The 20624-nt window shown below is 37.5% G+C and overlaps 1 protein-coding gene across 7 annotated transcripts in view; it reads right to left on the reverse strand.

Annotated features, from left to right (window-relative positions):
* HOOK1 (hook microtubule tethering protein 1) overlaps positions 1-20624 on the reverse strand; it is a 64381-nt gene that overhangs the window by 17928 nt on the left and 25829 nt on the right. For all 7 annotated transcript variants that reach the window (XM_036446814.2, XM_045584546.1, XM_045584550.1 and 4 more), the window contains 7 exons: positions 19794-19960; positions 13390-13530; positions 12078-12279; positions 11501-11611; positions 6081-6168; positions 5936-5996; positions 3800-3940 (listed from right to left, as the gene is read on the reverse strand). In XM_036446814.2, the coding sequence (XP_036302707.1) occupies positions 3800-3940; positions 5936-5996; positions 6081-6168; positions 11501-11611; positions 12078-12279; positions 13390-13530; positions 19794-19960 (911 nt within the window). The remainder of the gene's footprint in view (positions 1-3799; positions 3941-5935; positions 5997-6080; positions 6169-11500; positions 11612-12077; positions 12280-13389; positions 13531-19793; positions 19961-20624) is intronic.

The following is a 20624-nucleotide window of genomic DNA, read 5'->3' on the forward strand; positions in this document are numbered from 1 at the left end:
TACTACTGGCTATGAGTGGATCCCAAACCTTAATAAAAGGGATAGCAAGGCCAGAGGGGGGAGGGAGTCCTCCCCTTTGAGGTGGGCTTCCATCTAGCCCCCAATATCACCAAATTAATACTTTCTAGTCTCTTTCATTTGTGTGCAGCCTCCTCCACAACCCAAACCCTGAACCTGAACCCTGAACCATGCGGGTTGTGGGAGAACACTTGCAACTGGAGTTGTAATGTGTGTTCCTACAACACCCACCAACCAATCAGGAGCAAGTATGCAAATTAACCCAACCAAGATGGCTGTGGCCATGCAGTGAGCAGGATGCTTGGGTTTCCCCAGCAATTGAGGAAGCCAAGCTTCCCGCCCGCTCTGGCCGGCACTGGCCTCTGCTCAATGCTACAAAGTTTCAATTATAGAAGGTAAATAAATTCCAACAAAAATGGCAGTGGCCACAGAGCTAGAGGGAGTAGGAGGCTTGGATTTCCCTCAGCAATGGAAGAAGCCAAGCTTCCTGGCTGGCCTGGCCTCCACTCAAGGCTACAAAGTTTCAACTATAGAAGATAAATAAATCACAGATACCAGGGCCTCTGCTTGGGTCACCAGGGGTGCATGGCAGGCCTGCAAACCACCAGTGGTCCCTCACCCATGCTACGCCATGCCCTAAGGGAACCCCCACCCTAATCCAGGAAACCCTTCAGGGCAAACCAGCTGGCCCCCACCCTTGCACTAGGCCTCTACCCTATCTAATAAAAGAGTAATATGCAAATTGACTATCACTCCAACACACAAGATGGCCACCCCAAGATGGCCAGCAGGGGAGGGCAGTTGGGAAGGACCAGGCCTGCAAGAGAGGGAAGTTGAGGGCAACTGGGCCTGCAGGGAAGAGCAGTTGGGGGGACCCAGGCCTTTAGGGAAGGGCAGTTGGGGGCAATCAGGCTGGCAGGGGAGCAGTTAGGCTGGCAGGCAGAAGCCATAAGAGGCAATCAGGAAGGAAGGCAGGCAGGCGAGCAGTTGGGATCCAGCAGTCCTGGATTGTGAAAGGGCCTGATCCTACTTAAATGGGCAGATTGGAGAGGGTGCAAGCTGAGCTGAGGAACACACATCCCTATGCACGTATTTCGTGCACTGGGCCTCTAGTATTTAATAAAAGAAGACATTTTTATCCTGAAAGCATATTTACCCACATCTAAAAATTTAGGGTATTTTATGTGTCAGTAGTAAAAATACAACATTTCTACACTGTACTTACTAATAAAAACAAGAAAACTAGTTTAATTTTGCTATACACACACACACACACAAACACACACACACACACTAGAGGCCCGATGCATGAAGATTCATGCAAGAATGGGCCTTACTTCCTCTGGCTGCCAGCACTGCCTTCACTATGGCTGGGACCGCCTTTTCACTCCGGCCCAGAGTGGCCTTTCTGCCTTCCCATGCTGCCCAGAGGCACGGAGCTGCTGGGGTGGTAAGAAACACCTGTGTCATCACTCCAGCGATGATGCAAATGTCCCGCCCCAACCCCAGCCACTCAGCGCTTGCGTATGCAAATTAACCTGCCATCTTTCTTGGGTTAATTTGTATATTCACTCCTGATTGGCTGGTGGGCATTGCAAAGGTACAGTCAATTACCATGTTTCTCTTTATTAGTGTAGATTTATCACATAATATAATAATTACCTATTGATATATCTAGTTTCCTATATTAACTTTCTAAAAGCTAAAAATTACTATATCCAGTGTCAATTGCTATTAAACTGTGTCAGATAGTAATATTTAATGGTCACTTTAGAAAGCCAAAATGCATTCTTCATTTTACCACAGCTGATGTAATGTGTGCATACAAGTATGAGAGACAAGGTTCAATTGTCTCAGATTCCTATGGTTTCTAAAACCCAGTGAAGGTTGGTCAAGTACATTTAAATACCTTCACTCCAAGTATCTACAATAATTAAAGAGCAACATGCAAATTGACCTTCACTCTGCTACGCCCACCAGCTAATCAAGTGAGAATGCAAATTAACCCAACAAAGATGGCAGCGGTCACAGAGCTAGAGCAGGAGGATTGGATTTCCCCTGGCGACAGAGGAAGCCAAGCTTCCCGCCTGCCCTGGCCATCACTCAACGAAGGAATGGCTGGGGGAGAGGAACAAGAGGGGCTGGGATCGTGGTTTGCTGGGGGGCTTGACCAGCCTGCAAACAGCCCTCAGCCCCTCACCCAGGCTGGCCAGGCACCCCAGCAGGACCCACACCCTGAAGGGGTGTGGCCAGCTTGAAAACGGCCCTGAGCCCCATATCTAGGCTTGCCATGCCACCCCAGCGGGGACCCTCACCCCATGTGGGCATGGCCAGCCTGCAAACCAACACAGGCTCCTCACCAGGCTACCCCATGCCCCAAAGGAACACCCACCCAGATCCGGGACATAGCCCCCACCATGCACAAATTTCATGCACCGGGCCACTAGTCCTATATAATAAAAGGATAATATGCAAATTGACCCTAACGGCAGAATGACTGTAATGACCGGTCACTATGACACGCACTGACCACTAAGGGACAGATGCTCAACCCAGGAGCTGCCCCCTGTGGTCAGTGCACTTCGACAGGGGGAGCACCAATAGCCAGAAGCCAGGCTCACAGCTGATGAGCCCAACAGCGTTGGCAGGAGCCTCTCCCACCTCTGTGGCAGTGCTAAGGATGTTTGACTAACGCCTTAGGCCCACTCCCCACCAGGCCACTAGTGCTATTTATAAAGAGAATGTTAGCATAGTGGTTAAAGCACAGATTCAGAAATCAGATTGACAGAGGGTCAAGGTCGGATCCAGAATTTACCAGCTGTATAACTCTGGGAAAGACATTTAATCTCCTTGTACTTCACTTCCCTACCCATAAAACAGTGGTAATCATACTTATTATTTCATAAAGTTATTATGAGGATTTACTGAGTTAATACCAAAATGTGCTTAGTAATGTGCCTGGCATACAGTAACCACTATATTAAATGTCATAACCACATATATAAAAGCCAAGCAACTGGAACGGCAGAATGACCAGAACAACTGGTCACTATGATGCACACTGTGGCAACCAACTAGCCCAGTGGGGGCCCTGTTTGGCCCCACCAACCTCCTGGGGCCCCTCCCCCAACTGGCCCAGCCCCGCCAACCACCCACAGCCCACTCTCAGCTGGCCCCGCCCCTGATTGCCCCTCCCAATTGGGGACGGGGCTGATGGCCAACCTCTCGCATCCCATCTCCCTGATTGGTTCCCATCAGAGTGGGCCGGCCAGACCCCATCCATGCACAAATTCATGTACCAGGCCTCTAGTTTTTTTTAATAATATATTTGAACGCCCCTCATTGGTATTAAATAAGTAAAACATTTGCTGTAATCCTCATAACCTGTAAATAGGTATCACCTCCAATTTATAGTTGAGGACACTAAGTGTGTATTTAAGTAAGTTGCTTAGAACCAAATAATTAATAACTTTAAGAAGAATTGGGATTCAAATTTGACTCCACAATCTATGTCCCATCTCTGCACCAGTCTGCAGTAGAAAGCCAGGTTGCCATCTATTCATTTGTTATATTTTCTCTAAATAGTGAAGATAAGCAAACAAAATTCAAGGATAAGCAATCTGGTTAACAGAATCTGCTAAAAGTAGTATGAGACTAAAAACAACAAAAATTAATCTTCTTCTAAAAATCCTAATTATGTTAATTGCCACTTTTGTGAACCAAGATTTTGTGGTTGGTAATTAAATCACCATGACGTGTTCACTGTGAAGGAGTATGTCACCTGTGCTCGGTTTCCAGTTCGTTCATCTTGCGGTTCTTCTGTTCTAGCTGCTCCTGAAGTTCTTCAATGCGCTGGTTCTCAGTACCTTCCTGCTGCAGGCGAAGCATCTTATTTTCATGTTGCAATCGAATAAACACCTCCCTGATGTTGACAAGTAAAATTTGTTTTAAATTGTTTTAAGTGTAAGAAGTATTACATTCTTAACTTTCTAAAAAGGGAAATGCCTGGCAACTCAATAGCTGTCATTTTAAAATGTTACTAAAGCTTCTGAATGTTATTAAATAAAAAGCTATGTATAAGACTATGTCTCAAAAACAATTAGTAAATATTTTAAAGATGTAAGATTATTCTACATATTGTTATATGACTATGCAAATTCCTGAGATAATATGAATTTTTATAATTTAGAAACTATTTACCAAAGCTAACATAGAGTATATCCTTAAAAACCATGTACAACAAAAGCAACAGATTTAAGAAACCACAGTTGGCATACAATTTTTAAATACACTTTTGTGATAATTGCAGTCATATGACTATCTCTAGATATTTTTGTTTTTAGAGAAAAAACTATTAAAGACAAGTTTTTAAAATACAAATGAAAGAAACGACCTTATATAATAAAAGGCTAATATGCAAATTTCCCTTCGGGAGATCAACCACTCACTATGCCATTTGATGAACACCAGGAGGCAGTGTGGAATGAAGGAAGGCCCCAGATTGCAGTCAAGGAAAAGAAGGCCCCAGCCAACAGCTGGCAGCCTGGGAAAGGAAGTCTCTGATTGGCCCTGATTGCTGGCCAGGCCTACGGACCCTACCCATGTATGAATTTTGTGCACCAGGCCTCTAGTATTAAATAAAAAAGTAACTATCAACAATAAAAATATATTTAAAAATGAAAATAAACAATGAAGGCCTACCTGCTCCCCTCCTAAGTCCCATTCCCTCAAAGTAACCACTATCAATCTCAACTTTTATTCTTCTGATTGCTAGCACTATATTAAACTTTAAAAAATAGGTTCATATGGCCACTTAAAAATATTAATACACTACATATTAATAATTAAAAATTACAAATGATTTCTGGTTAGCATGACCAAAAACTGAAATAAAAATCAACAACTTTGTAAACATTATGCTTAGTAAAAGAAGCCAGTCACAAAAGGCCACATATTGTAGGATTCCATGTATATAAAATATCCATTACAGGCAAATCAACAGAGACAAAAGTACATAACTGCTTGCCTGGGGATGGACATAGATGAGAGGTAGGAGTGGGGAATAACTGCTATTTATGTAAAGGTATCTTTTGGAGGAATAAAAATGTTGTGAAAATTTATAGCATTAATTGTTGCACAGTTCATGACTAGACTAAAACCCACTAAATTCTACAACTTTAAATAGGTGAAACTCAATAAAGCCATTTAAATAAAGTATAGAGTTTACAGTACTGAATAAATACAGCTGTTACAAAAGGAAGGAAAAGAAAAACATAAAAATACCACAAAAATAGTCAAATGTCTAACTAAACATAGCAATAAAACCTAAGATAAAAGATGGGTCAAGAGGAACCTCTAAATTTGTATTTTAATGTCTACTTAATCCTCCTTCTATTATTGACAACTCCTGTCCTTTTCTTTTGACCATCTGGATTTGAATGCCATGTATTAAGATTTTCCATAGAGGTTCAGAATAAGGAAAAAAAGTTAAACACAATAAAGTGTCATATTATAAAAACTAGAACATGTCAGTCAGTTAGGTTGTGAAATTTTACTTATGATAAATTTGAAACTGCTATAGTAGCAATAACAAGCTGACTTAGAAAGCTTAAGCAGCGCTGGCTGGTGTTGCTCAATGGATGCAGTGTTGGCCTGAGCACCAAAGGGCTGAGGGTTCAATTTTCAGTCAAGGGCATGTACCTACATTGCGGTTCAATCTGCACCTAGTTGGAATGAGTGCAAGAGGCAACCAATACATGTGTGTCTCTCTCCCTTCCTTCTGTCTTCCCTCCCTCCTTTTCACTCTCTCTAAAAACCAATGGAAAAAAGATCCTTGGACGAGGACTAACAACAACAAAAAAAGACATCATATTTCTAATATTAAGTATAGATTATAAATTAATAAAAACAAATTTACCTATATTCCACTGGCATAATCTCAGCAGCAAGATTCTCATAACTTTTGGCAGTAGATGCATCTAAATAGCAACAACAAAATTGATGATTATTTCAATATCTCTACCATTAAAAAAAAAAAAGTTTCTGAATTCAACAAAATTTACCTGTTTGGTTTAGGTGATCCTGTTGTACTTGTGAACATCGAAGCTCTTCATTTGTTTCTTTCAGTGTATCACGCTGCTCTATTAGTCTCTAAAAAGAATTGTTCATAGAAGCAAAATTTTTATTTATGCCCACAGGTGGTATACTGTATACTTATATAATTTATTTTAAGTTAATTTGATAATTGTTGCTTAATTTAAAATGGCAATGTTTTAGTTTTAGTGCTTAGGAGTAATTTTCTCTTGTATAAATTATATAACTACATAGTTTTTGTATAACACAAAGCTTGAGTTTCCCTTATTACATAGCTTGTCTCTGAACCTAACGAATGAAATTATGCAACATAGTACGAATATACAACTGCAGAATAATAATAATAAAAAAAAGCATGGAGTTTGGAGGCAAATAGATTGTGGCTTGAATTCCATTTTCACTCCTTCCTAGCTATATTATCTACGGCAAGAGATGTGGCTCTCTGGCTTTAGTATCCTCATTATCAAAACAGAAATACTGACATATACAAATCCTTTCAAAGGTGTTTTGAGCAACAAATAAAATAATGTTTGTCAAGTACACAGAATATAGTTTTATGTGTAAAAGATGCTAGAGAATTATTTATTTATTTTTATCACTGGTGTGAAACTTTACTGAAAAAGTGGTAAGTAGCATCCTGGAAGTATGAATTTGTGGCTTAATATCTTAAAATCATTGCAATTACTAACCACACTACTAAATAACCACATTAATGCAAAAGACAAAAATCATATATCTCAATGAACCAGAAAAAGCATATGACAAATTCTAATACCCTTTCATGATAAGAATATGCAATAAAAAATTTCCTCAACTTCATAAATCGTTATCTACAAAACAAAACAACAGCAATAAAAAAAACACATGGCTAAAATGTACATAATGGTGAAAGAATGGATGCTTTCTCCCTAATATTAGAACCAAAAGAATGATGGCCACTCTTGACACTTCTATTCAACATAGTACTTAAGTTTCTGGCCAGACAATTTGACAAGAAAAAGAAAAAGGCATTCAAAGTGAAAAGCAAGAAATAAAACTATTCCTCTGCAATGTCCTGACCTTTTATCTAGAAAATCCTAGAGAACCCTATAAAACCATTAGAAATATGAAGTGAATTCCACAAGATTGCAAAATGCAATATTAATATACAATTTGCAATATTAATATACAAAATGCAATATTAATATACAAAATGAATTCATATACAAAATGCAATATTAATATACAATTAATATGTAATATTAATATACAAGTTAATATAAAATTGCTATACATTAGCAATAGAAAATAAAAAATGTATATATATGTGTGTATGTGTGTGTGTGTGTATGTATGTGTGTGTGTGTGTGTGTGTGTGTGTATATAAGTCCAGTGACCATTAAGGCAGAATTACCAAAATGACCAGAATGACCAGTCACTATGATGCACACAGACCACCAGGGTGCAGACACTCAACACAGGAGCTGACCCCTGGTCAGAGCGCTCCCCCAGCAGGAGTGCCATTTAGACTGAAGCCAGGTTCACGGCTGGCAAGTGCAGCGGTGGTGGTGGTGGGTGCCTCTCTCGCCTCTGCAGCAGTGCTAAGTAGCAGTGAGCCAAGTGGTAAGGAGTGAGCAGACAGGCAGTTAGGAATGAGATTGTGAGAGGGCACAGGCCAGGCTCAGGGACATTCCCCCTTCCCCGCTGAGAACAAATTTCGTGCATTGGGCATCTAGTTTCACTTATAATAGCAACAAAAATAACAAAACACTCAGAAATAAAAATTTTTAAAGTCTAAATCTTATATAATAAAAACTATAAAACATTGTTGAAAGAAGCTAAAAACCAAAATAAATAGAATGTGATCTAACATTTAAAGATGATAATACCATTAAGGTGGCAATGTTTCTAAATTCATCTACAGATTCAAACAATCCCATCTTTAAAAAGAACAAACTTGAAGAGCTCATACTTGCCAATTTTAAAACTTAGTGGTACTAGCATCAAGCTAGACATAAAATCAGTGACAAATAAAGTCCAGGAAATAAAACTCTTACATTTATGGTCAAATTATTTTTACTTTTAATAATCAATTAATAGATATCAATTTTGCTCCCTAAAATTCAGTAGCTAATATATCCCTTCTTCTCCCACTCCTACACTGCCTAGTTTCCCTCATTAGCATCTTGCATTAGTATAGTTACTTATAAGAACAAATGAACCTATATTGATACACTATTATTATTAACTAATGGTTACAGTTTACACATTAAGGTTCACCTTGCTTTACTTTTATGAGTTTTGACAAATGTATAATGTATCCATCATTACAGTCTCATGGCCAATTGATTTTTAACAGGAGTACCAAAACAATTCAATGGAGGAAAGAACAGTCATGTCAACAAATCATGCTAAGACACTTACACCATATACAAAAATTAACTCAAAATTGATCAGACTAAATATAAAACCAAAAAATATAAAACACCTAAAAGAAAACACAGGAGTAAATCTTTATATCCTCAAATTATTCAATGCTTTTACAGAAACACTGCCCACAAAAGCACAAATAACAAGAGGGGGGGAAAAAGATAATTGTGACTTCATCAAATAAAAATTTGGTAAACAGTAACATCAAGAAAGTGAGAAGATAATGTGCAGAATAGGAGAAAAATATTTGTAAGTCATATATCTGACAAGGATATGTATCTAGAATATATAAAGAAATTTAAAAATCAATAATTATAAAGCAAATAATCTAAATCAAACATGAGAAAGAAGTATGAAGAGACATTTCTCCAAGGGAGATATTCAAATGGCCAATAAGCACAGGAAAAGATGCACAACATCATTAGTCATTAGGAACCTACAGATCAAACCCACAATGACATATCACTTCATACCTAGGGAATAATTAAAGGTAAAAATATTAAGTATTGGTAAGGATGTGTACAAACTGGAACCTTCAAAAATTGCTGGTGGGAGTAAAAATGGTTCATCCACTTTAGAAAACAGTCTAGTTCTTTAAACAGTTAAACATTGGTTATCATATGACCAAACAATACCATTCCATACTAAAAAAATGAAAACATATGTCCAAATAAAAAACTTGCATGTAAATGTTCATGGCCACATTTTCTGTTTAATAATGAAAAAGTAGAAATAGCCCAAAAGACCATAACCTGATGAACAGATAATTCAAGTGTCGTATATCCATACAATGGAGTATTACTCAGCAGTAAAATTGAAGCACTGATATATGCTATGACATGGATGAACCTTGAAAACATTATGCTAACTATGGAACCAAGTCACAAGACCACCAAGTGTATGATTACATATTTTAGATAGTCTAGGCAAATCTATAGAGAGAGATTACTGATTGCAACAGATGGGGTGAGGGGGATCAAAATGCAGAATAACCACTAAGGGATAAGGCTCTTTCTGGAGTGTTGACAGTGTTCTAAAATGTGATTGTGGTGTCAGTTGCACAACTCTGTGAATATACTAAATCTCACTGAACTGCATACTGTAAGTTGATAAAATTTATGGTATATAAATTTTCTTATATAATAAAAGGCTAATGTCCAAATTAACTGAACAGTGGAACAACCATTCTCTATGATGCAGGGACTGAGCACCAGGAGGCAGGCACTCAACACAGGAGCTGCCCTCTGGTGGACAGTGGGCTCCCACAGAGGAAACACCACTCAGCCAGAAGCCAGGCTCACAGCTGGCAAGCGCAGCAATGGTGGCAGGAGCTTCTCCTGCCTCTGTAGCAGCACTCAAGATGGGCTGAGGGACCCCTTCCCCGCCGAATGCACAAATTTCATGCACTGGGCTTCTAATCTAACCTAATAATAGAGTAACATGCAAATTAACCATCACTCCACTACACACCACACCCACCAGCTAATCAGAGCAAATATGCAAATTAACCCAACAAAGATGGCAGTTAATTTACATACACGGAGGGGGGAGTGAAGTCAGAAGACAGCATAGAAGGAAGAGGGAGGTAAAGTGGAAAGCAAGGTGGCTTTGGCTGCTGGAGGGAAAAGCACTGGCAGCGTGTGCGGGGCGGAGCGCACAGCTGTGGAGATGGTGGCGGAGGTGGCTGCGGGAGCAGTGGGGTGGAGGCTTTAGGCTTGGGAAGGGGCTGAGCCTGTGATCGGAGGTGCAGGTGGGGAACTCCTTTCCAAACCTAAAGCCTGAGATGGAGGCTTTAGGGTTGGAAAGGGGCCGAGCCTGTGACTGGAGGTTCCGGTGGGGTGGGGGGTGGGGACCCCTTCCCAAGCCTAAATCTTGGGGTGGAGGCTATAGGCTTAGGAAGGGGTCAAACCTACAATTGGAGGTGCAGGGGATGAGGGGACCCCTTCCCAAGCCTATAGCCTGGGGTGGAGGCTTTAGGCTTGGGAAGAGGCTGAGCCTGGGATTGGAGAGAAGGGGAAAATATCAATGGAAACATATCCTCAGGTGAGGATAAAAAGAAAAATAAAGAAATGTCATATCTGCCCTAACTGGTTTGGCTCATTGGATAGAGTATTGGCCTGCAGACTCAAGGGTCCCAGGTTCGATTCCAGTCAAGGGCATGTACCTTGGTTGCAGGCACATACCCAGTAGGAAGTGTGCAGGAGGCAGATGATAGATGTTTCTCTCTCATCAATGTTTCTAACTCTCTATCCCACTCCCTTCCTCTGTAAAAACTCAATAAATATATTTTATTGAGTTTTTACAGAGGAAGGGAGTGGGATAGAGAGTTAAAGAAAAAGAAATGTCACATCCTATGAAAGACACATCTTGAAAATGCTTAAAGAAAGTTGTTATTTTTTTCATGGTGAAGGGTCTGGAGTCCATGTTGATCAAAATACCTTGGCGGCAGTGGTGACTAGCAGTGGCTACAGCAGTGGGGTGATGGGGTTGGCACCTTCCCCTGATCAGCCCGGTCACCTCAAGCAAAGGGAGGCCAGACTGCGGCTTAGGTCTGCTCCCAATGGGGAGTGGGCTTAAGCCATCCATAGGACATCCCCTGAGGGCTCCCAGGATGTGAGAGGGGCAGACTGGGCTAAGGGACCACTCCCCAGTGCACGAATTTTGTGCATCAGACTCCTAGTATCTTAATAAAGCTGCTAAAAACTGCATCTACAGTCCTCACTTTCAAAGAGTTGATAGTCCTGAGTTGAATAACATTAAATTAAGACATATGACCTCTGCTCTGTCATTTGATCTTCCTTGTGAAGAAAACTATCAAAACTGCATGAAGAATTTTTACAAGACTTTCTGTTACATCAACAACTTCAATTTGAAGAAAGACAGGAGAACTGATTTGTTTCACTTCTATTCTTAGAACAGCAAGGATCACATGAAAACTAAAAGCAAACAGACATTATTTATCAATTATAGTAATGTTTACCTCTTTTTCCTTAAGTAAAGCTTCATGTTTTTCTTCAAGCCTCTTCATTTCAAATGATAGTGTGTCTGCCCTTTTGGATTCAGAGGAAAGTTTACTGTGTAGATCCTGAACCTTTTGTCAGAAACAAAAGTAAAACACAAGAATATAAGATAATGATCATCTGATTTCAGAACTCAATAGATGAAAAACTGATTGTAAATAAAATTATAGTAAGATTACATTCTAAGTCTAAAGATTTATGGAAATAGCATAGGTTGGATGATAAATAACAAAATAGAATATTTTAGGTTATAGTTCCATTATCTAGGCTTTTATCACTGGTTACCAGAAATCTTAAAAAAAAAACAAAAACAAAAAATTATCTAATAAAATATATACTCAGATCCAATAAAAAAAAAAAAAAGACCTAGATAATTCAAACTCAATAATCAACCCTTGAACTAAAATTATACATAGAAGAAATTTATCATAACTTCAGTTTACTATAAGCAATGTTTCTTTACTTCTTTGCAAATGGAATAACAAAGTTCAGGTCTTTAGATTTTAATGATTAAAAAAATTAAGATATATATTTTACCTGTCTCTTGTATGTTTCTAATTGCGTACGTGCTGCATTTGCCTTCTTTAATTCTTCTTCTAAGCTGACTGTATTGTGCATATACATCATGTTTGTTTCCTGCAACGTTTTCACCTGCTTCCGAAGGTCATTCAGATCTTGTAGCTTTTGACGATATATCTCAACTGTGGATTCCAGCTTATTTGCTTTATCAGAGGTAGTCCTAAATGATAAAGACTAAACATTACTGTGTGGAAACTAGCAAATACACATCATTTCCTTTTGGCTGAAAAAAAGAGTCTTTCAAATAAACTCTCGATTGGCAAAAAAAGAAAAGAGAGAGAAATAATAAACTGTGAGAACTTTGGAACCAGACTCAGGCATAACACTATCTATAATTCAGCCTTTTTGTTGCAAAGGCTTTTTTTTTTTTTTTTTAAAGGTTTCAAATTTGACACACTAAATAATAAAACTGTTCCAATAACTTGCATGCTGTATACAAAGAATGGTTTTATAAATATAATCGAACAATTCTGAGCTACTCTATATATTATGGACCAATTGTGCTTTGTGCATAAATAACATTTAGTGTAGTTTTATTTATTTTATATCACTTATATGCTTTGGGTGTTAATTCAACTTACACTTTGTCTTGTAAAGCACTTCCCTTTAGAATTGTGTTTACCTGACCAATTGAGCCAGAGCAAAAATAAACAAGCAAACCAAATCACTTCACTCTCAGGTACAGGTTCAAATAAATGGTTATAAGGATTTTGTTTCAAATGGACATTCAAAACTATACCAAAATGGCTAAGAAAATGTAACAGAAACTATAAATAGCATGTGGATAGTCTATTTATTTGAACAACATTTTATAAACCAAAGCTAACTATAAATTTTATATTGTCAAATACAATTAAAGAGAACGCTGAGGTGATCCTGAAATAAATCTCAGCATTCTTGTCTGTATTTATTTATGTTAGCAAATACCAAAATATGAATTGAGACAGTGTGCATTTCCTTACATAAAAATTCAACAGGATAAACTAATGAGAAGATAGAGGTAAAGATAAAAGTAACTTACAAACTTTTAAGAAAGAAGTTATCTTTTTATTTAGGCTTGTTGGTTCTAATGTAAAATTGTCCTAAGAAGAATTGAAAATTATCTTTAAGTTGCAATTATTATCAACAAGTCTTAAAGACTAGGAGCTTGGATAAAAATTGATAAACACGTGATACATAGGGGTAACTCTAAGAATCACTGATTAAAATATGGAATACTGAAATGAAAGTAATAACTCAGAAGTGACAATCCTACTGAGACATGCCATACCTAAGAACATCAATTTCATCTTTCAGGGCTCTTGTTTCCTCAGCAAGACTAGTCAGTTCATCATTCCTATGCTGAAATTCAATTAGTTGCTTTTCAAGTTCTTCACAGTGAACACGGTAATCATCTTTTGCAGCTTCAAGCCTTGCATAAAGGAAACAAATTAGATATTAATAATTCAATTTCCATCATTTACTTTCTCACTGAGACTTGAGGTTAACAAGACTTACATCTACATTATTTTAAATACCAAATTCAAAGAAGAAAAACTAAAGAAGATACTTTGAGTTTTTGCTTTTCAAATAGACTTGAGAAGTAAATGATGTTCTGAATTTTCATTTTCACTTCTGAAACATTTGTGTTTGGTTATCTCTAGTCCAAACAAGAATTTAATTTGAAAAGATGAAGAGAATGTATAGATATATATTAAAATTACTCAAAAATACACATAGCATATAAAGTAGCAAAATATTAACTCTTTGTAGACTGGGAAATTAACAATACTTCAAGCCCTACTGTAACAACAAAAACTAAAGTGACAATACAGTGATTAAAATGAAATATTAAAAAATTAGTTGACCAATCCCCCAAAAATGCAGGAAAGGAAGAAATAAACACACAAAAGAATAGACATGAAAACTAAAAATGACATATTGATAGACAGACTTAAATATAACCATATCAAAAATTACATGAAAGCAAAGGGACTAAATGCATCAATCCTAATTACAAAAGATATATTAAACATAAAGACACAAATAAATGTAAAAAGATTTAAAAAAATCATGCAAATAGTAAGAGAAAGCTGGGGTGATTATGTTACTATTAAACAATAAATTTTAAGACAAAAGGCATTACCAAAGATAAATACTTCTTAATTATAAAAGGCATAATTCATTAGAAATACATATAAAAGTATGTATACCTAAAAACAGAGTTTTCACATACATGAAGTAAAACTGACAAAATCAAAATTAGAAATCCACAAACCCATAGTCATTGTTGAAAATTTTAAACACCAGTCTCCAGTAAATGATAGAACTAAACAAAAATATCAGTAAAAATGTAGACAAGATCTGGATAACACTATTAACCAGCTTGATTTAACTGACATTTATAAAACATCAGTCAAAAACTACAGAACACACATTATTTGTAAGTACACATGGAATAGTGACCACACCAAAACATGATGAACAATAAAAAAAAGATAAAAAATATAAGACTGAGATTTCATGGAATATGTTCTCTAATGACAAAAAAAAAAAAAAAAAATTAAATCAGAAATCAGTCACAATAAGAAACCTAGGCCCAGCCAGCATGGCTCAGAGGTTGAGTGTCGATCTATGAACTAGGTCCTACGGCTCCAGAGCCGCATGCGGCTCTTTTGAAGCTTTACTGCGGCTCCAACAACTTGCAAGCCTGTGTGAAAATGAAGGTAACGTCTTACAGCCCTGATGTGCTGACACTGTGCACTGAGGTTCAGGAGCAAAAATCCCATTAACCAGGTAAATTAAATATTTTAATTAGCTATTAATTTGCAAAAATATATTTTACATTGTTAAGTGAAAAAGTCCTTTTTTTCTTCAGACTGACAGCTAACTGCACGATCCGGTATATAGCATTAAGGTAAGAAACAATATATGTAGTGTTATATTTGTTTTAAATGTCGCAATGGTTTTGCGGTTCCCAGTTTTTTTTTCCTTCAGAAACGGGCCCAAGTGGCTCTTTATGTCTTAAAGTTGCAGATCCCTGAACTAGGAAATTGCGGTTTGATTCCTGGTCAAGGCATATGCCCGAATTGTGGGCTCGATCCCCAGTGTGGAACATGAAGGAGCAGCCTATTAATGATTCTCTCTCATCATTGATATTTCTATCTCTCTTTTCCTCTCCCTTTGTCTCTGAAATAAATAAGTGTATATATATATATATATATATATATATATATATATATATATTTAAAGTTAGAAATCTAAAAAAGCCTTAAATATTGAGAAATTACACAACACATTTTTAAATAACCCATGAGTCAAGGAAGAAATGATAAAGGAAATTAGAAAATATTTCAAACTTAATAACAACAAAAATACAGCCAAACAAGTTTTGGGAACACAGCTAAAACAGTGCTTAAAGGAAAATTTATAGTTTTAAAGACTTATATTAGAAATGAAAATTTTAAAATTAATCATCTACGACTCAACCTTAAGAGGCTAGAAAAAGAACAAATTGAATTAAAAGTATAAGGCAAGAAATAAAGAATACATATAAAACTAATAATGTAAAAAGCAACTTTTCAGAGTAATTTTTAAAGTTTATTTGTAATAGCATCAACAATATAAAATACTTGAAATAAAGTTAATAAGACATGTAAGATTTCAATTATGGAAACACAGCATTGCTGAGAGAAATTAAAGACTTAAATAAATATGCCATATTCATAGAAATTCTCAATATAATTAAGATATCAATTATATACAGTCAAAATCACAAAAAGTATTTTTAACAGAAATTGACTAGCTGACAAACCCACCAATAAAAAAGAACTTTAAGTCCAGAAAATAACTCAAATTTTGTTTAGATCTTTTTACACCAAGGTGTCGAAGCAAAATAAAAATGATTTCAACTGATGATATTGGAACAAGTAGGTACTCATACGCATAATAAAAATAAAACTTGACCTGATCACCTCACAATATTTTAAAAAATCAATTCAAGATGAACCACAGACCTACATGTAAAAGATAAAACCATGAAGTTCCCGGAGAAAATACTAGAGACTATCATCACGACAAAGATTTCTTGGACAGAACACAAAAAGCAACAATCTTAAAATTTTAATAAATGAGACTTCTTCTAAGTCAAGGACCTTTATAGATACTATTTAAAAAGGAAAAGGCAAGCCACAGAATGGGTGAAATATTACATATATCTGACAAAGGATTTACATCCTGAATTTTTAAAACTCCTATAATTAAAATAAGACAGCCAATTTTTTAAAAATAAGCTTTCTGTGTGAAGAGATAATTCACATAATTATGATATATTGCCAATAAGCACATGAAAAAGGGCTTAACCCATCATTAGTTATCAGGAAAATGCCAATTAAAGCCACAATTAGATATCCCTAACATATTCTGTGAAATAGCTATAATTAAGAGGACTGGTAAGACCATATGCAGCAGAGCAACTAGAGCAACCAGCAGTAAACACAGGCAGTGGAGATGTAAAATTGTATGACCACTTTGGAAGTTTTGCCAATCTTTTTTAAAACCAAACACTGATCTACTCAGCAATATCACTCTATGCATTTCCCAATGAAAAATGAAAACATATTTACAAATATTTTTGCATTCCAATGTTCATACCTGCTTTATTTCTATTAGTCCAAATTTTTATTTTTTACTTTTTATTTCTAAAAAACCAAATGTTCATCTAAAGAAAAATGGATAGCCTGGCCAGTATGGATCAGCAGTTGAGCATTGACTTATGAACCAGGAGATCAAGGTTCAATTCCTGGTTAGGACACATGCCTGGGTTTTGGGCTCAATCTTAGGTGGGTGGTATATTGGGAGCAGCCGATGGATGATTCTCTGTCATCACTGATATTCCTATCTCTCTCCCTTCCTCTCTGAAATCAATAAAAATATAAAAAATAAAGGAAATGGATAAAGAAAGTGTGATATAATGTGGAATAATTCCATATCTACACTAATAAAAGGGAAACATGCAAATTGACTGTCCCTCCGCTACACCCACCAGCCAACCAGGAGTGAGCATGCAAATTAACCCAACAAATATGGAGGTGCAAAGAGTATACTGAAGACTGCATAGAAGGAAATGAAGCAGTGGAAAAGGGAGCTAGGCAGTGAAGACGGGAGGAAGCAAGGCAGTGGAAATGGGAGGGAGGGAGGGAGGCAGTGGAGATGGCCACATGAAGCCCTATTTTTATAGGAATCTTCCTGCAACGGGCCTCTAGTAATAGAATAATACTCAACAATAAAAAATGATGAATTATTGATACATTCAACATGAATCTTATAAACATGCTAATAAACAAAAGGAATCAGTCACCAAAGAGTTCATGTTGCCTGATTCAATTTATATGGAGAGTTCCATATGAGAGAAAAGGAATCCACGGTGAAAAATAATCAGAAGATGCCATAACCAGTTTGGCTCAGTGGTAGAGCATCGGTCTGCAGACTGAAAGGTCCCAGGTTCGATTCCGGTCAAGGGCATGTACATTGGTTGCGGGCACATCCCCGTTGGGGGTGTGCAAGAGGCAGCTGGTCAATGTTTCTCTCTCATCGACGTTTCTAGCTCTCTATCTCTCTCCCTTTCTCTCTGTAAAAAATCAATAAAACATATTAAAAAAGAAAAATAATCAGAAGAGTAAATAGCTCTGGGAGGTAGGGACTGACTGGGAAGAAGCAAAAGGAAACTCTCCACAGTGACAGAAATGATTTATCCAATGATAAAAGTATGACTTACACAAATGTCGGCATTTGTTAAAACATGCCAAATTGTACTCAGTATCTACTCATTTAACAATATGTAAATGTTATCGTATAAAATGAACTATAAACATACTGAAGTCTATTATTAGCTTGCATTAGCAATTCTTAAATTACTTTCTGTGTATTTTGGGGTTGAGTAAATATACTGAGGAAAATATAAGGCAGGTTTCTGGGTGTTGGAGTAGAAAATTACCATATTAAAATGGAGATCAGAATGAACCCTAAAGTCACTGGACTAAAATAAGAGGTCAATATAAACTGATTTTTCATAACTGTAAACATCCAAATAAATCCAGATGTTTATACACAAGTATGTGAACATGGACAAGTATGAACCTGTGAAAGTGCATCTACTTGTTCTGTACACCAGAGTGGCCTAGGAGCAGTGATAGAAAAATCAAAATGGAGCATAGATCCTTGTTTCTAAATACCATTCTCCACTAAAAGGAATCAGGCTACTTGGAGAAATGGCAGACTCCAGAGGTGGGAAAGGGAAAGGAGATGAGTTGGGAACACTAGTAGTGCCAGAATGGGAGAAAATGCTCAAAGAAAAGTGACATATTTAAAGGGTACAGGGTGTACAAATCTGGGGACAATATGAGCATTAAAATAAATGCCAGAAATTGATTTATAGTACATTGATTAAGAATCTAGACTAAATGCAATGCATGATCCTAAATCAGATTCTGAATCAGGGGGAAAAAATAGCTATAAAAGATATTGAGATAACTGATGGAATTTGAATCTGTGGATTCGATAATATTACATAATTGCCAATTTTCCTAAACTTGATCACTATACTGTTATTTATACGAGAACTAGAAGCCCAGTGCAGAAAATCTGTGCAGTGGGGAGGGTCCTACAGCCTGGCCTGTGCCCTCTTACAGTCCAGGAGCCTCGCAGAGTGAAGCCCCGCCCACTGCCACTGGCCAAGTAGCCTAGGCCTCCCTCTGCTAGGTGATCATGGGGCTCCCTGACCAATCACATCACACCTGCGTTGGTGCCAGTAGTAAGTGCTGGCTTGCAGTAGCGCCCTCAACCAAGGAGGGGCCGAGAGGTCAGCAGTTCAGCCTGCTCACCAGTCCCCACCCTCCTGAGCCTGCTATGCACTACACAGCATGGCATTCAGTTATTTTGGACGTTAGGGACCCTCGCTCTTTATATATTAGGATGTCCTTATTCTTAGAAAAGAAAACACATACCAAAGCAGATAAGAGATAAAGGGAATGTCTCTAACTTATTCTCAAATAGTTCAGGGAAAAATATGTTTATATATTAGTATTTAAAAATATAGAGACAGTGCTAAATAAATAGAAAGAAATCTGTAAAATATTGAATCTGAGTGAAAGGTATAAAAGGATTACTTATTCAATTTTTGAAACTTTTTTTTGTAAGTTTAAATTATGCCCAAACAAAGAAACAAAAGGAGCATATACAGTATAACTAGATTACCAGCTCTCAGGCCAAAGAGTGCAAGGCTCAGTGGCAAGCACACAAGAAACCATCAATGTTTTCTAAATGTTAGATGAACATGAAAATCAAAAGCATCTCTTTAGTATCAGGTTTACATTTTCCCCCCGTTATTATCAAGTTCTCTGTACTAAGCAATGAACACCCCATTCCCACGAGGCTTCAGCAATCACTCCTTTAAACTCCTAGTGAACTTGCCTATGACCTTCATTTGGCACTTAACACATGTTATTTTGAATGGTTCACTTTTATATATATATCCCACTTGCCTTACTGGACTATAAGCCCTGTGAGGTCAGGAATCACTTACAATAGCTAAATCAGTGGCCTAAATATGCTTTATAATGTAATTAGTTGTTGATATGATTTTTTAGCTATCAGTTTAATAAGACTCTATAGAATGATTTCAATTATAAATGCTACCTGAAGTTTTCTTCCTGTAATTGCTCTAGTTGTAACTGTGCATGAAAAAACTTTTTTGCAACCATTGTGTTTGGATCATCAAAAGATCCATCCAACTGGTCAAGTTTTTCATTCATCATCGCATTCTCAGAAACCAGTGAATTCTTTTCATCCTGAAGTGCAGTCACCTAAAAAAAGACAAATACACAAATATAAGCATCAATAGTAAAAAGCTTGTAGTCCAGAGTTTCGGGTTCTAATTCTGGCAAACCCATTAAATTAGCTTGGGCAAAATAATTTCTAGGATCCTTCCAACTCTAGAATTCTAGGTCTAGGAGGTTCCATACAGAAGAAATAAGATTTGATTATCATACAGAAAACAGAGCGCACACACACACACACACACACACACACACACACACACTCTCTAGAGCACATGTGTCAAACACAAGGCCCGCGGGCCAAATCCGTCCCGCCAGGCCTTGCAATGTGGCCCGCACCGCGCTGTCATCACTGCACTCCGCTGCGTTGCCATCACAATGACAGTTTATGACTGTTCAGTAAACCATTCGGCCTGCGATTTAGGCTGGATTTTAGATTTTGGCCCCTTCTCTGATTGAGTTCGACACCCCTACTCTAGAGTCTAGAGGCCAGGTGCATGCAAGTCGGGGATGGCAAGGGGAGGGGGCGTCATTCAGTCTGGATTGTAAGAGGGCACAGGCCAGGCTGAAGGACCCCAAAAGTGCATGATTGGGGCCGGGAAGGGAAGCAGGAGGTTGGCCAGCCAGGGAGGGAATGTGGAAGGGCTCCAGGGCATGTCTAGCCCATCTTACTCAGTCCCTATCAGCTGTA

This window comes from Pipistrellus kuhlii, unplaced genomic scaffold, assembly GCF_014108245.1.
Source record: "Pipistrellus kuhlii isolate mPipKuh1 unplaced genomic scaffold, mPipKuh1.p scaffold_m20_p_2, whole genome shotgun sequence".
Classification (NCBI taxonomy): Eukaryota; Metazoa; Chordata; class Mammalia; order Chiroptera; family Vespertilionidae; genus Pipistrellus; species Pipistrellus kuhlii.